This window comes from Anoplophora glabripennis, unplaced genomic scaffold (genome assembly GCF_000390285.2).
Source record: "Anoplophora glabripennis isolate ALB-LARVAE unplaced genomic scaffold, Agla_2.0 scaffold210, whole genome shotgun sequence".
In the NCBI taxonomy this organism is placed as follows: domain Eukaryota; kingdom Metazoa; phylum Arthropoda; class Insecta; order Coleoptera; family Cerambycidae; genus Anoplophora; species Anoplophora glabripennis.
In genome coordinates, this window is record NW_019416369.1 from 716,303 (window position 1) to 735,452 (window position 19,150).

The 19,150-nt window shown below is 32.3% G+C and overlaps 1 protein-coding gene across 1 annotated transcript in view; it reads right to left on the reverse strand.

Annotated features, from left to right (window-relative positions):
- The window catches only part of LOC108904651 (BMP-binding endothelial regulator protein), a 268,993-nt gene extending 257,836 nt beyond the window's left edge, over positions 1–11,157 (reverse strand). Inside the window, exon 1 of the mRNA XM_018707285.1 lies at positions 11,082–11,157. Coding sequence (XP_018562801.1) covers positions 11,082–11,151 — 70 coding nt within the window. The 5' untranslated portion in view covers positions 11,152–11,157. The remainder of the gene's footprint in view (positions 1–11,081) is intronic.
- Positions 11,158–19,150: the final 7,993 nt, after the last annotated feature.

Sequence of the window (19,150 nt, forward strand, 5' to 3'; positions counted from 1 at the left end):
TGAATAGGTGAGGCCTGTGGCTTTTTTACTAAGTCAGCAAGAAAGAAAAAAAACGCCGTCGGCAAAAATTTTTAAATTTTTAAGGTCAAACGACTAAATGTATCTGGAAATTTTTTGTTGCATTTACAATATTATATAAAAACTGATGTTCACGAGCAGGATATTCATTCAGATTTTATAAAAAATAATAGGTACGTAACTAATTGGATATTTTATTAATCCGCTCTCAAATAATAAATAGGAATAAATTTCCACGTCATTTTTTATTATTTTTTGTTATGGTAAATTAAAAAAAAATATTATTAATAATAATATCGGAACTTTAAAAATTGCATTTACAATAAAATTAAATAACAGAAAAAAAAAGACTTATTTACCTAATAATTGACAATATTGTTCCTACTTGGTTTATGAATATTAAATATGAAAAAATATAAAAACAAATTTTCATAAGGTAGCCAGCCAACTTATCTATTTACATATAAAACAACGCCGCCAGCTTTTCGTTTGCCTCCACTTTTAACAAAATATTTTAAAAACATAGTGAATGTTTTTATAAAATGTAGGAAATAAGTCCATTCGAGAATCGATGACCGGCGGTGACGCTGAAGCCGATTGACCCTTATCAGCGCTCACATGCTTCGCTCTGCATTTTTCTTGTTTTGGCTTTCGCCACGTTTTAGTTTAAGAATGTTATTAAGGAATCGAATTCATTATATAGAGAGCGTTAGACGTAGGCATATGTATTATGCATATATTGAATATTTAATTAAAGTTATTTTTTATTGGACTACCTCGTATATTTTTAGAAAATATCTTACAAAAGTCAGAAGTGGGATTGTTACCCAGAGTGTTTAGTGTTTGTGAACGTTTCGAATATGAGGATGAAAAAAATCAAAAAAAGTGCAGCGTACCAATATGCGGCGTTCTTCGAGTAATAGCAGATAATATGGTGATAGAAAAATGGGTGCAACGTGTGGATAAACTAGCAGAGCGATACAAATGGGATGACGATCTCATTATGCGTATGATAGCAAGCAGACTTTGCGGCAATGCTAGGCAGTGGTACGACAAACTGGCAAAATATGATGTTTTTTGGAGTGAAATAAAGGGGAGAGGAGAAATAATCAATTCCAAATCACATTAAAGTGAGGCCACTATAGGTACCAGTAAAACGTTGCTACCTAAGTTTAAAGGGCCATTCCGTATAACCATGGTTCTTATTAACAACCGATATGAAGTTGAAGATATGCGAGAAGGCGTTAGGTCAGAAAAGAGAACTGTAGTCGTCCCAGATCATATGAAAAATAGATTTCGTTCCAAGTTGAAAAGAGATCAATGGATCTCTAATACGAAGAGATTAACGGATCTCTAATACGACGAGATCAACGGATCTCTAATACGAAGAGATCGACGGATCTCTAATACGATGAGATCGACGGATCTTTAATACGAAGAGATCGACGGATCTCTAATACGATGAGGTCAACGGATCTCTAATACGATGAGGTTAACGGATCTCTAATACGAAGAGATCAACGGATCTATAATACGATGAGATCAACGGATCTCTAATACGAAGAGATCGACGGATCTCCAATACGATGAGGTCAATGGATCTCTAATACGATGAGATCAACGGATCTCTAATACGATGAGGTCAACGCATCTCTAATACGAAGAGATCAACGGATCTCTAATACGATGAGATCGACGGATCTCTAATACGAAGAGATCGACGGATCTCTAATACGAAGAGATCGACGGATCTCTAATACGATGAGATCGACGGATCTCTAATACGAAGAGATCGACGGATCTCTAATACGATGAGATCGACGGATCTCTAATACGATGAGATCGACGGATCTCTAATACGATGAGATCGACGGATCTCTAATACGATGAGATCGACGGATCTCTAATACGATGAGATCGACGGATCTCTAATACGATGAGATCGACGGATCTCTAATACGATGAGATCGACGGATCTCTAATACGATGAGATCGACGGATCTCTAATACGATGAGATCGACGGATCTCTAATACGATGAGATCGACGGATCTCTAATACGATGAGATCGACGGATCTCTAATACGATGAGATCGACGGATCTCTAATACGATGAGATCGACGGATCTCTAATACGATGAGATCGACGGATCTCTAATACGATGAGATCGACGGATCTCTAATACGATGAGATCGACGGATCTCTAATACGATGAGATCGACGGATCTCTAATACGATGAGATCGACGGATCTCTAATACGATGAGATCGACGGATCTCTAATACGATGAGATCGACGGATCTCTAATACGATGAGATCGACGGATCTCTAATACGATGAGATCGACGGATCTCTAATACGATGAGATCGACGGATCTCTAATACGATGAGATCGACGGATCTCTAATACGATGAGATCGACGGATCTCTAATACGATGAGATCGACGGATCTCTAATACGATGAGATCGACGGATCTCTAATACGATGAGATCGACGGATCTCTAATACGATGAGATCGACGGATCTCTAATACGATGAGATCGACGGATCTCTAATACGAAGAGATCGACGGATCTCTAATACGATGAGATCGGCGGATCTCTAATACGATGAGATCGGCGGATCTCTAACACGAAGAGATCGACGGATCTCTAATACGAAGAGATCGACGGATCTCTAATACGAAGAGATTCACGGATCTCTAATACGATGAGGTCAACGAATATCTAATACGATGAGATCAACGGATCTCTAATACGATGAGATCAACGGATCTCTAATATGAAGAGATCAACGGATCTCTAATACGATGAGGTCAACGGATCTCTAATACGATGAGGGCAACGGATATCTAATACGATGAGATCGACGGATTATTTCTCGTGAATAGTCAGAAGTGCGCGCCTGGCAAAATTTAACAAATTTTTGCTGTAGGAGTACTATAGTACGATCGTATTCGATGCAAAGTAATAAATCATTGCCTGTCAAGGGAATCAGTGCAACACATTTTATAGGGGGTTTTGGAAATTGAATAATTTCTTTATGCATTATGGATTAACAGTTATATATTTATGAAGGACAAAATGAAAAACAAAGGCATCTCCTTCGCACATTGGGCGGCAGGACAACAATACATTTATTACTCCCTTCATTCTCCCTCATATGACTTGTGTCTTGTGTTTTTTGCGGCGGCGCGCGTGCCGGCCTGGCGTGGTCAGTTTCGTTCCGGTTGTATCGGTGCTGCGTGTTTCTCGCTCGCGATATTTGTGAGGTTATAACTGTTATAAGTGCAATTATATTTCTTTCGGGCTATATGTGTGTTTCGCGCTATTATTTGAGAATTTGTGAGTGAAATCATATTTCTTGTGCTCCGTAACAAAAGTGTTTTTAGTGTTTTATTTGTGTGCTGTGTGTGTGATTCGGGCTATTGTTTGTGAATCGTGAATGCTATTATAATTTCTGTGCTAGTGAAGTGAAGTTTTTTGTATTATTATTGCTCTGTAGACGTTATATGGAGAAATGGAGGCGGTGCCTGGATGTTCGCGAGCCGGATGTACTGCTGTGGGTACAAAAAAATCTATATTAAGTTACAGAGAAAAAACGATAATATTAAATGTCTATAACCCTTTAGAAAAGGATCATCCCATGAAACTGAAGACTGGTTTGGTGGAAATGTGTTCTAGATATACTGGAGTAAGCGAATTATCTGTTTTCAAAATTTTAAGAGAGAAGAAAATTGAAGGAGACGTTAAGAAACCTAAAAAAGGGGGTGCAAAGAAGAAATTAATATTAAATGAAGATGAGAAAAATGCAGTTTGGCGTACAGTACATAAATCATAGAATTTATATTTTGTTTATAATTTGTTAACATTTCTTGTTTGATAGAAAAATAACTTATTTTGTTGAGATTGGTAGAGAATTGTTGTTAGTGTTTTCATTTGATAGAATCATATCATAGGATTTATATTTTGTTTTCATTCTGTAAATATTTATAGTATATCTGTTATACAAGGTTTTTGCTTTGAAACTTCGTTCTCCTTATAAAAAAAAGAATCGTAATGGGGTGCGATGAAGAGATCAGTTCACGTCTGGAACCCTGTTCCTACAAAAATCCCTTTATTCTCATAAACTATTTGTTTTAAATGTAATTTATTATAAATCCAATTCGTTATTTAAATTCCACATATGTACTACATTTCACCTCTGTACGCGCCACTGTTTATTGTTCCCTGCTCTACGATCAAGCTCGCCAGGTTAGTATTTGACGTATAACCGACCACTTCGTACACTCGATGCACCTGGCCGACTACAGCTAGTACCAGAACACAGTGCGTATGCGGCGGTATTTCAGATTTTACATTCAATTTCATTTTAAATTTGAAACGGTTCATCTTACGCCTCCTAAAAATGATGACACGATTTTCCTTTGATAAAAGACCGACAATTTTTTGCTCTACTTTGCATCGTATACGATCGTACTATAAGTATAGTACAGTCTACATAATTCATACCTGAGGTACTCGGAGATTCTATATCTTCTATGTTACTAACGTCAGGTATTGTTGGTATATGTATTGCTTACAGATTCATTACTCGTGTCAGATATTCTACAAAATATATTTTATATGATTCACAATTAAATTGTGCTATTTAAGTTCACATTATTTAGTTTTTAAATTTTTATTTATTATTTGAACATAAGTTCATTTTCATATACCTATATATTTGTCTCGTACGCTTTTTGATACTTTTTCTTTTCCCACAAGGAGTAGGATTATTTTGATATTTTGGCATGTTCATAAATTTTCACTCTCACTGATCAGTAAAACTTCAATACACAGTTTATATGTGAGGACCACCACTATCTGAATAAAACTAACATTTTCTTGTAGCCAGCCAGCATAGAAAATAAAAAACGTGCTGCGGTTGCAAATCTAACAAATATTAAACAGCCATTCAGATTGATGTACTGTATAGTATAAATATTAAATAATAAACATTCAAACTTTTAATACCATAAACACTACTTTTTAGAAGAGCACGAGAAATTGCTGGGTTGCAATTATGAGAGAGTATAACCGAACTAATGAAATTTATGGTGTTATTTGACTTCTTAAAAATAAACAGTAGATATACTATTTACAATTTTAAAACAATGTTGTATTTTATTTTTCACTTCCCTACTAATTATTTATTTTTCCTTGGATACTCTTTTTGCTTTTGGATAACCAAACCAAACTTTAAAATATGCCTTATGTCAAATATTTTTTTATATATCTTTTTTAATTAAATACCAATATTTATAAAATAATATAAACTAAGAGCATTTATTCATTTTTCATAATAATATTAATAATATATACATAATAATAATAATAAAATATATGTAAAACAAATTTACAGTTGTTCTTAAGTTTGGTGTTCGTAAAACCACTCCTATGATTTCAGTATTAAATTTAAAAACTTGCAATAATTTACGTATAAAACAAGAAAAACATATTTAGTTACAAAAATTGTATCCATTAAACAATCTTCTAAGGAACTATATCAAAATAAGTGTATACTGTACGTACTTCCGGCTAAAATGTTTAGGAATTAAATATTTAACAGTGTAGAGGAGGCGATCCTACGCGGTCGTAAATTTCAGCGATCCGCAGAAATGACAGTAGCTGCATCTCTTTCCGAAGATTCGTTGTCCGTTCTAGAAGTTTTGAGTTTCGACGAACATTACACCCTTAAGAGCCTCTATACAGGGTCGGAAAGTCCCCATGGTTCATCGACCGTTACGTGCAAGCGATAAAGTAAGTCATAGAAATCCGAAAATAAGAAGTGGATCTTATTTGTGGAAGGGCGAAATGGGCGGTGACTATTAGACGCCTTCATTATAGCCATCTTTCTCTATCGCACAGATTTCTATGACTTTCTTTATCGCTCTCACGTAACGGCCGATGAACCATGGGGACTTGCGACCCTGTAGGTATTCTGAAATAAGTTTCAAAATAACTATAATAGTGATTCTATTTAGATGCGGTTTGTACCATTTTTCTTAGAAATATGTACTTTCTAAGAAACCCTAAATCATATTTATTTCCAAGGGTTTAAAACAACTAGGGTTTAAAACATAAATAGAACAAACTTAACAAATTTTCAGGGAGCAACAAATATCTATTTTATATGTTTACAGGATGCTTCGCATAAGAACCGACACAGAAGAGGGGCATGTAGTGGAACCCAAAATAAGCAATTTACCTTTATACTAAGCTGCATCTCACAGAAGTTATAGGCCTTAAACGTGGAGTTTCAAATTTCGAAAAAAAAATTAATTGGTATCTCAGTTGTACTTGAACTTAGAAAAACCAAATTTGGTACACGGTGTCAGTGTACCAAGAGCATAATAATCCATAATCGACAGTAAGTAGAGTTCAGTTGAAGCATTTTAAAGGGTTGATAAGGGATGATGCATCATTAAAATGTGACAGAATGCACATTCATTAGAATCAGCAGTTATTGGATAGAGTATACTTCAATTTTCGACGAGGAATAAATTTATACGTGTATGTTATTTCTGTTGTTTAAGTTGTTTGTTTTTCTATTCAATTATTCTTATTCCAACTTTTATTTCCTGATCGTCAAGTTTGACGTTTAAATTCATAGCCAACTTTTGAATTTTCGATTAATTTAAATAACAACTACAATACCTACGTTTTATATTAGTTATTCATGTTTTTTTAAAAAAAACTAAGAAGAGTAAAGTTTTAGAATGAAATTCCCCCTAAAATAAAGTAATAATTTTTTAAGTTCGCCAATGAGTTAAAAAATGTTAACTCCACTTACTGTCGATTATAGATTATTATGCTCTTGGTACACTGACACCGTGTACCAAATTTGATTTTTCTAAATTCAAGTATAAGTGATATATTGATTTATTTTTTTCGAAATTTGAAACCCTACCGTGTACCAAATTTGATTTTTCTAAATTCAAGTATAAGTGACATATTGATTTATTTTTTTCAAAATTTGAAACCCCACTTTCAAGGCCTCAGGAGTGTGTAAAAGTAAGTTGCATTAGATCACCATATTTTGGGTTCCCTTACATGTCCTTGCTCTATGTCGGTTCTTATGCGAAACACCCTGTATAATAATAGCTTTGTAACATTAGAACCAGAAAGTGCATTTTTAAGAGCCCGGAAAGTGCAGTATCTAGCGAACTTTGGTTTAAGGCTAACGGTGGAACACGTACACGTGTCCTAGATCGATTAAAACTACATAGAATTCTGACAAGAGTAAAGACTATGTTGACGTGTTGCAACAATACACCGGGAAATGAAGCGTCCAGTTGTTCGCTATCAGGTAATTTATTCGAGATGGAGACAATATAATAATCTTATATCACTTTCACTTTTGGTACATATTACCGGTATTGGATAGTAATGGCGTAATACTATCATTTTGTTCAGTACATTCCCATCTAATAAGTAAAAGTATTCACACTTAAAAAAATGTAAATAATATTAAAAATGGTATTGATAATTGTTAGCTACTAGTTACATTTACTAATAATAATTTAAATGTATATAAAGAAGCAAGAAAAGAAACACCATTGAGCAGGCTAACATGACGGTACATGGTTGGTCGAAAATATCCTATAAGTACGACTATAATGCACTTTCTGCTGCAAACGCAAATATTGGTCAAAATAATATAAAGATTTTGTACCTGGGAGAAAAATTAATTTTGCACATGAAACACATAACGAACCAAGAAACCATACGTGTTTTAGAAATTTTTTAGAATATTAGAGTTAGACAGGTCCCTCAACGGAAATGGAAACTGCAATTCTAGTGGAAGGAAGAAAGTGAGAAGGAAACGGAATTGAGATATACAAGATTTCTGACGGATGGAGGCAGTAATTGCCATAAAAAAAGTTTTAGAGGCTCGATCATAAAGAAAGCCAGTAGAAAAGAAGAAGTAGACAGTGACATCGTAGAGCAGTTTAAAAGTATTAGTTATAAATTTGTAGAGGGCAAAACTCAAGTAAAAGATATTATTCTCAAAAAGACAATACCAGGGCAGATGTTTTGCAACAGTTTTGAAACACAGTTCTGGTAAGTCGTGTTACTACAATATGTAAATTTTACTCTGGAATAATTAAAAAAAATCGAGCAGATATGAACCCATTATTGTAAAACGCAAAACGTGAATTAAATATTTTTTGTTGTACTAAATATGTGAAAAACCTGATAGAGTAATGAGGATTTTGATCTGCAAAAATAGCATTTTTACAATCTCTTATTAAGACAGATCTAGAGATCAACGCATTTAAAGAGAGAACTAGAGAGCAAAGCAATAGTTTTGAAGCAATCTGTCGGAGCATTATAATATTATAATAAGTAATCAATCACTAACAGTGTGAGAAAATTCGCAAGTAATGTGACGAGTTCTATTCGTAAAAAGTACCGCGTGTGGCAGCACCTCGCTATGCTATTATATTATATTTTTCAGTTTTCTCTCTATAACTGTTCTTGGGAACATGATAAAAATGTGCCTTTTTTATAAATTACAAATATTAATAATTAATAACATACGATTATTTTTCAAAACAATAACTATAAGTGAAATACCTATTTCAATGGAATAATTTTGTGGTCATCTATTATAACGCATAGCAGAATTAATATTTGAAAACTACTTGTATTACGATTAAGAAAATCTTTATACGTTGTAAAGCTAATAAAATTATAAACTATTTTCCATATACTGATAATGTCCCGGGACTCATGGTAACAAATAAAGTGCTAAATTCTTTGTCCTGTAAATGTGTGTCCCAAAAAGCATACACCTTCAAGCCATATAAAATTCCAAAAAAAGCGATTCTTTTTTGTTTTTGAGTATGCTACTCATTTCTCAGTCACAAAAGAGATGTTTTTGCGCCTTTTCAACTATCTCCGACTTAAAAAGAGAAATAAAACAAAACATAGCAAGAATAGTTTTTTTCATAAATACATATATTTTATTATTAGCTCTTCCATGTTTTTACTCTTTAAAAACAAATAGAGCATACTTAAAAACATAAAACAACAACAGGTTCCAATTTGACATGGCTAACGAATAATAAAAAAACACTTTTTTGAAAACTTTAAACGGGTGTTCTTAGGGCACATATTCATAGGAGAAAAATTCACATATTTACTTTTACAATCCACCATTTCAGTTGTTACCATCAGTCCTGGGACATTATCCTGCGTTAACTTAAAATTTCAAACTTACCAAATTATTTTGTTGATTTTGTTATTTTTTTATTTAGTCAAAAGGTTAGGTTAAAAATATTTTTAAATTCTCAGAACATACTTTAGTATTTGAGACTTTTTTCAATACTATTATAGTAATTATGAGCTATTTCCTTCCTCGGCGGTCGCCCATTTCTTAGGAAAAATGCGGTTATAACTACACGCAAAATGGAGGTACCTAACATAAGAAACTATGTAATAAGACACCATTACCGACTGTAGTTTACCAACAATAAAAAATGGATACAGGATTGACGTTGGTACCGCAGAGGTGCTGATGAATGTGTAGCATTTCATAAAAAAAAAAAAATTATCTATCTTAGAAAAGCAAACCATCGCCGCAATGGCACCGTTCCGTACTTTTGTAACACACGATATCCCTAGAGTTGCGGCAATGTTGAGTCAGGAAAAGGATTGAGGTAGGCCAGACGTCGGGGAGTCGAAACAAGTCTACCGTTGGAAACCGTCGCAATCGGTTTAATTAGTGTTACATATAGATCCTTAAATTTCTTAGTTTTTTTTTGCTTTTGCTCTTCGGAACAAGATATATTTAAATAGTGTGATGTAAGAATAAAATTCAATCAGACACGAGTCACAAAATAACTATTTGTTTCAATTCAAAGATCAAGGAAGATAATTTAAGATAACTAAGGAAAGAAATCAAAGTTTAAACTGTAAATCGCCAGGGGTTGCTACACTTCCACCCAATTTCTAGACTCTGCATCTGTAGAATTTCTCTTCCTTGTAGCAGGCATATTTTCGGATTAAACGCTCTGTGGACAGTTCGATATATTTTTATTAGAGCTTGATTCCAACTTTTTTCATGGCTACGACTTTACCCTCAGAAGAATGGCCTTTTTCCTGTCAAAACATCAGCCAGAGTAATGGTAGACTACCTCTACCAGAGAATATTATTTTTTCTAGCACTGCTCAAAGTATCAACAAACCATGGGCATAGATAAGATTTTTGCTTAAGGTGGGCATTGATAGGCCAGCTGGTTAGACAGCTGGTCCAACCAAAAAGATATTATTGTGTCGTTTTTTATTCTGAGGAGTGGCACGGCCCTCCATAGAGAGCTCGGTGCCCACCCCTGCCCCCCTAGCTACGTGTCTCTGCTTAAAGTACGAACGCATCAATATTAATATCATTGTAATCGCAAATNTTGTTTATAATAGAATGTTTGACTATAGTTACAATTACTTTTAATTAAAAATTTTAACAATGTTCTTGTATACTTCGTTTTTGATGGTTTTTATAGGATAATCTCACGTTTGTAAGTATATAATAAGCTTTTATAACTTATTATTCTAAGCATTTTTGTTATTTCTTATAGATGTCTTGAGAAAGGAAATAAACATTTCCGAAAGCTTGACAACAACACAGAGTGTTCTTATTACATTAGCCCTTAGCACTATTGACTGCAATCCCAAATACATCACTGGTTTTTTTATATATATATATATATAATTGTTTACTCAGGCATTAATTATCTATAGGTTTGATCTATCATTTTAGGTATCATTTTAGGAAAGACTTCTTATACCTATTATATGCTTAATCCCTTAATCCTCAAAAATTGTTCTAACAAAAATTTTGCCTATGCCTTTGCCTATGTAAATAATAAATATATTTTTTTAACACTTTGATATATTATTTGATTTCTTTTTATATCACTCTGTACGTGTACGTGTAGGTTACTATACATTTACATACACAAATTGTATATTAACTTTATTACAAATACACTAACTCGATAAATAAATAAAAACTCACCTATCACCGTTTGTGCAGCTACGAGTGTGAAAAGCGTTAATGATAAGGAAATATACAAAATCTTCTTCATTGTTTCCATCTCCTAGAAATAAAAGTAATTCGGTTATAAATATTTCAATTAATCTGAATACAATAAGTTACTATTTTTCATCTTCTTATTTTCAAATTATAAACACAAATTATGCTTTTAAAGAAAGTTACATTTCAACTGTTATTTCATTCTATCTGTTTCAAATGATTCACACACTTGTTTGTTAGATGTGCTTGACTCGGAAAAGAACGGTGCCAGCGGTGTGAAGAGCCTGCAGTCCTCTCGTTCTTCTTTTCTATGTTCAAAAATATAATTTCCTTTTTAATTGAATTGAGATAGACCTCAGAGAGATATTGTTAATGACTTCTTGATGTATAAGTTTCGGAAGTTATCCTTTTCTGAGTACAATGGTAATTAAAAAATTAGCACCACTTTGGTGGTACTTATTCCTATTAGGAGTGCTAGCTCGAAACATTTTAAAAAACTATCCGGTAGATCCAGGATCTAGTCCTAGCGTATACAGAGTGTATCATAATTAATAGCGCAAATTGAAACAGTTGGTAAGTACACAAACACTTGAAGCAAAAAGTCTTAGTAAACATGGGTCCGCAAATGAGCCGTTTGCGAGATACCACTGACTTGATCGTAAACATCATCCTAGTTAGTACCAATACAACATTAAGAAAAATTATTATACACTTTGATAGAAGTGCAATTGTTTTTAATGAAAAAGAAAACAGTTTTACTTAGTATGTTACAATTACATATTACAATGTCTGTACAGTGTACTAACTCATAGGTCAAAGTGTCACCATTGTATAGCTGGATGCAGGCCTGCACTCTTCGACGCATTGAGTTTCAAATTCTTTTTGAAATCTTGACAAGCATTTACAAGTCTGCTGCAACCGGAGTGTCGTATACTACACTTTTATGGTGACAAACACAAAAATTCAAAGGGGTTTAGATCAGGTGATTTTGGAGGTCACGGTATAGGTCTTCCTCGCCCAATCCATCTTTGGACATATCGGTGCGTTAGATGTCCTCTCACAATAACAGTAAAATGTGCAGGTGCTCCATCATGCGTGTACCACATCCTCTAGCGCCGCTCAAAGGGAACATCCTCAAGCAATCCTGGAAGATGAAGCCGCAAAATCAGACACCGAAGGTAATTCCGTCCATTAAGATCAATTTTGTCCGTCCGTTCATTTGGTAAATGTACGGTCCAACAAAACGATCACCTAGTAGTACCCTACCATAAATGCATATCCTCGTACTCCTCCTTACTGTATGTTCCATTTTACCTACTGTACAATAACTGTTTTATTACAACTCCACGTCTCAAAAATGTTCAGTTGCGTAAACAATGACCACACCATGGACCGTTTCTTCAACCACAAGAAGTAGAGGCGACGAATACAGGCCTGCATCCGGGTACAAGCACGACACTGAACAATTAACTACGAATTACTATTATTGTAACATGTAACTGTAACATACTAAATATGACTGTTCTTATCTATTTAAAATAACTGCACATCTACCACAGTATCTAATAACTTTTCTTCATGTATTGTATTGGTACCCCACTCTGTTTGCTATGATTTTTTGTATACACGTCGTGCAGATTTAGTTTTTTCATGTATTAACGTATAAATTAAAATCCTTATGAAAAGTTGTGATTTCTGCTCCAAATAAATAAAAATTTTAATCAGTTTACTCCAAAATTGACAACTGCAGTTTTCTTCAGAAATGTATCGCTTTAATTAAGTAAGCATAAATATTTTTAGAATGTCATAGGTGGAGAAGTTACGTTTCACGAAAGCAGCAGGAACCATAACTATGGCACTGACAAGTGAAATTACTAACATTGTATTTGTATTAAATGAAGGCACTTACGTATAAAAGATTATGAAGCTATTTATTACACGTGTTTGAAATATTAAAAAAATAATAATAAAAAATATGAGGGGTCATTAATCGCAAAGGTTGTATTCCGAAACTAAGTTTTATATTCACTATATTTTTGCTTATTTTTACCTCACATCTGAGGTAAAAATAAGCAAGAGTATGTGCAAATCCCGTGGGTAAAAGGAATATTTGTTATGAAATATTTTATATGGCAATAGGTATACAAATTATTTTGATATTTTTCATCAATAATACGTACTATGAAATACTATGAAATTAAAATATGTTCTTTAAAAACAACTTTGAATATCCCTCAAAATGATACGATTTTTTTTATAACAATTCGACAAATTTATCTTTATAATATTCTGTGTTCATTTTATAATAGCTAATAAATTAATTAAACACAAATTGATTGAACAGTAGACAATTATGACAAGTGGTCCTTAAATACTTATTATAATATAATTAATTATAAACGGCGTTTAATTATTAATTTAATTCACTCAATTGCAACGTTTTTATGATTGCTCGAATCTTGTTTCGATGTGCGTCCAGGCCAAAATGTTTATGTAATAAACATAAACATTTTGGCTAAAACTACAAATAAAAAAGTCTTAAAGTCAAAAAAGGGATATAATAAAAAATAAATTAGAACTCCTTAATTATTAAAAGAGCCGCAATTCAATGGCTTGCCAAACGGGCCAATCGAGACATGCGTGAGTCGCTACAGAATGCTTTTCACGTTCACATCACGTTAGTATACTGTTGTTTGTTATCGTGCGGATGTTGCGTAATTTATTCCTATACGTTGGTGTTTATGGTGTTGTATTGTAGACAATTTAATTTGTTGTTTTTCAATAAATAATGCGTACGCCTCTTCTAAAACCCCTATTAATTAGCATTTGGCTTTCGAAAAAATACTATACGAATTATTTTTAAGAATTGTATTTTCCCTTAAATTTTCTGTTCAAAATTTCAGGACACCTTGTATATTCCCAATATGTGTTTTCTTGTGTGTAACACATTGCGCAAACAAAATGTTAATTTCATAAACATACAAGATGCAGATAGTTATTTGATTATAAAATATAAATAATTTATTCAAAGAATGCTGTCCGTAGGACGATATAAAATAATATACTAGTATTTCAATACATTTTCTAAAAAGAATACTGAGAGATATGATTTAAACTTTTTATTTGCAGGGTTTACAAATTTTTATTATTGTTGAGAATTAAATTCCTTAATTTAATTGCAGCAAACTATGCTGGAACGATATTATCAACAACCCATTTACTGAATATTAAATAAAAAGAAGTAAAATATTCCAACAGACAAACTGGGTTTCCCATTACTTCATTTAATAAAATTCTGAAACATAAATTTTAACCAACAGAAGCGATTTTAGGAAAAAAAATACAAAAACAATAGTTTTATTTATTTTTATTTAATGTACATTCCGTCCATGATATGGAGGAATCTTCAAAAATGTGAGTTCTTAAAAAAATGTTTAGAAAAATATATAGGTAATCAAATATTTTACTAGATAATAAATGTTATTGTGTGGAAAGTGACAGTACCATAAAACATTAAATGAGTGCATTAAATAGAACTTACTTTTCCTTTTGCAAACATACCGAAAACAGCTGGATACTTTAAAGATGATTTCTCAAAAAGAAATATGAATTATAATGTACTTATAACTGGCAAAAAGAAAATTTGTTTTAACAAGTTCCTACTTGTTTACGTACAGCTAGTACGGCCTCACAGACAGCGGTTGAAACTTTTTAAGCGACTAAGTATAACGTTTAATTGAAGCTTTTCTTACGATGTACCCAGTTTTTTTTTACTCAAGACCCAGTTCCGATACCGAAATTAAATTTAATAAGAAATAGATATCTACTCTGTGTCAAATTAAAACAATAGTTTTCTTAAAAAAAAAGGCGATTAATGTGACGTCACAGTCATTTAAAGGTAATCAGGTTTTGGTTGGAAATTATTCTAATGAAGAAAAGACTCTGTACCTGGTAGTTTCCATATGGATTTAACGAGCAAAAAAAATCGACCTCATTGATTTTTTTTAAACTTTGGATGTTAATCTACTTTGAATTTTATGAGACCCTTGGTTTTTTGTTCTTCGAAAAAAATTTTTGGAGCCATATCCAAATTTACATCGTTTAAGCGTTATTCCGAAAATATACATTCATATTTTTTTCAAGTGGCCGTCATTTTGACCCAAATCATGATATCAAAACATTTTTTTTTTCAAAATGTGCAGAATGTCATCAGCTTTTATCTGTTTTCTCAGAATTCAAATTGCTTTATAACTTAAGTACTATGGATTTGATTCTTATTTACATAAAAGATCTCAACAGGTATGTGTTACTAACATTTTATCTAATAGTTTAGAAATACTTTCTGGTGTACCCCAGGGGTCAATTTTGGGTCCCTTACTTTTTATAAATTACACTGCTTCCATTTTAGAATCAATTCAATAATGTACTCAATTATATTATCATTTTGATATTAATGATCTGGATCAAGCATGGAATATTGTCAGCTCTGAGTACTGTAAGGCAATTATCTGATGAACATAATTTAAAATTAAATTCTAGCAAATCAAAAATATTTTATTTTGGTACTAAGAAAAAAGTACAAATATTAAGACTCAACTTTAATATTATAATTCCTATTCCTATTACCGACAGTGTAAAAAATTTGTGACTCTTGACAGTAACTTACGATTCAATCAACATGTAAAAACATTACTCCAATAATCTTATTCTTCGCTTAGATTAATTTATAGTAGTCGTCATATCCTGAATAAAAAACTTAAAATTATGTTATGTGAGTCACTTGTTCTCTCCTATTTTAATTACTGTGATTATGTCTGTTGTCGATGCCTTAGTGTACAAGAAAAAAATAGAATTCAAAAAGGTCACAAAATTGTAGAAAGCAAGTGGCTCAACATGGAGAATCGTCGACGTCACCATCTTGGCAATCTTGTGCATAAAATTTTAACCAATCCTTCTTCATTATGCATTAAAAACTAAATTTGTTAAGCGTTCTAATGTTCATTCGAGGAATATCGATTTAAAAATACCTTTACAATGCGACATCATCGTAGTGTCCTATTTAAAAGATGTTTTACTTTTAATTCTATCACTTTATACAATTCTCTTCCTGATAATTTTAAAATTTTTAATATTAACAAATTCAAGTATAAATTTAAATCATATCTATTGAGTGGACAGCTGATTTTATTGTTTATAGTTGAAGATTTTTATTTTAAACTTTTGGGAAATAAAAATTCACTTACTTTAGAAAATATTTGCCCACTCTGAAACCTACTCATTTACTTCTGTTTTTACTTGTATTGAATATTAATATAACTTATATTCAGCATGTAGGTAATGTGTAATGAATAAGATTTACATTAAGAATAGTATAAATTATATGTCAACCATAAGACCAAGGTGCATCTTTTGAACTTGGTCTTGGTAAGAAAAGCTCTGCTGCTTATACTCTACTGATGATCAATCAAGACATTATTCCATAGTACACAACAGAAATACCTACATTTACTAATTAAATGTAATAATATATAATTAAAATATAATTGGTTGAACATAATATCTTTGTTCCTAAAAGCAATCCAAAACACTTTCCAACAGTCAGACACATGCACATTCTTGTATAATGCTTATATAAGGTTCAAAATTCATTGATTGGAAAATGATTCTAATGCACTAGGAACAAAGGTAATAAAAATTTGGGTAAACATAAGCAAAACTCAGTTCAGAAATTTTGATGTGGGAACAGGCAATAACAAGTTATTGCAAACTATAATATGTTTGTTTATTCTAGTGATAAGTACAGAACAGAATAATATATGCCATAGAAAATAAATAAATTACAGTGTTTGCGACATCGTACAAAACTCTTTATGGTAACTGCAAAAATCGAACTGATTTGTTTTCAAAATTCCTGCGCGCCTAACAAGTAAAAAGTAGTATTTAGTAATTTTATATGAGATATTCCTAATTACGTAAATCTAAGTTTATATTATTATCTTTGTGGCTAATTCTTTTGGCACAAGCGGTTATTTATTTTAAATTCCATTTTGGCGTGGAAAATGTATTATTATTAATTATAAAAATTGTTGTAAACAGTATGAAACTTGAGAAAAAACAATAATCGCATTTTACAAATAAAAGGACGCCGCAATTTTTAACTATCTGACATACCATATAATTACCATGGATATTTCCTTATCAATGTCAATGTCACCATATTTATTTTATACTGTCCACCGAATAATTTTTAAGGTTAACCCTGGAGCAATGAATTTATCTTATACAATGTTATGGAATCGGCAACGTTTCATATCGATATGCAATACAAATTTTTAATGAAATGTATCCAAACGCAACTGTAACTCGTAGCATGCTAATTATAAAATTTGATGCCACTAGTGATGTAAAAAATATTAAAAAGATAAAAATAGAATACAATGATAACGATGCTGCTACTGTTGTAGTTAAGGACTCTGTACAAGACAATCCAAAGATGCCACTCACGAAAAAGTCAGAAAACTAGATATTTGAATATCGAAATTTAATTGCCAACATAAAGAAAATAAAATTACTGTTCCAAACAAAATTACTGTTCACGTAGCTTGTAGTCATTTATGAAGGCTCTGTATCTAACTCTGTTTTAGGGTTTGTAATTGTTTTAATACACCCCATTTTAATCTTGCCTAAATCTTAAATGTGTTACATTCTATTACAACGATTGATAATGATACCTATTAACGTAACAATTAGACAAAATCGATACTGTATGACAAGCGTGTAGCACGTAATAATAATATATCTTAAGTTTAATTCCTCATTGTTTATCTAATGAATGCAGATGGTATCCAATAGTATGAACAATAAACTGAAATTATAAACATTAACTATTATTATTAATTTTTAGTAGTACCGACTTTTTTTCCAATTTCTAATTTCTTATATTTTACAAGATTCTATATAAATTGTTAAATAAATGTGTAAACTGATTTATGAGTTTGTCAATTTGCATAATAATTCAGGTGTATCATTACATAACGACAAAGTATTCTGAATTACAATATTAATTATACAATAATACTTCTCGTTTGCATAGGAGCGATTAATTCAATTAAAGTGTGTTCAAACTGCAACAAGTATATTAAATCACTTACTGTGTAAGAAACAACAATAAACATCCATTACAAATAGCACTCACTCTTGTAAGAATTACGGTGTTATTGATTAGGGACTACAAATACGAGTATATCTGCTTATATTTAGCTATTGACAAAATTTCTTATCAAAAATGAATGTTATGAAATATTGAAGAAAGTAAACAGCACGTAAGTCAAGACATTTTTTCAGTTGCCTGAGAAATATCTAATAGGTACCTTTACACTTACGCTCAATCGTGAGCGACTGGAGCGCCCCGTTCCAATCACACGCGAAAGCTTGTTAGTGTAAATGTATATAATCGCGCGGTTCTTAGACGTGTCAAATCCTGCATTACTTCGCCAGTTGTTTTCATGCGGAAATTTCACGTAGGGTAAAGTTTACTTCGATTTTCACGCGGTCTTGTGGAGTTTACTCTTAAAAGGCGATAAGTACTTTTTTAAATTTTTTAATATAAACATAGCTACCTAGGATTCGCATATTTGTAAGCGTTTTTGTATTTTTTTATAGACTATGGCAGATGCACGATATTGGTCAAAAGAAACAATTACAAATTTTATTGAGCTATATAAATCCTATCCATCTTTATGGAAGATTAAATCTAAAGAAAAAAAAACCACTTTTAATTTTCTTTTTTTGTTTATAATTTGCTCCATTTCAGAACAAACCGTCTATAAAACTGTTGAAATTTTTAACACTCCACGAGCCACGACTATCGCGCGAGAAACTTGACACTTTTCAATTTACACTAGCCGTGTTATCATGTCACATTTCACCGCGCAGGCAATACCGTGCGATTGGAGCGTGTCAATTTTTAACAACGAAGTTTTAGAACGCGACATTCAGGATTACGTGAAAATACGCGCGATTGGAACGGGGCGCTCCAGTCGCTCACGATT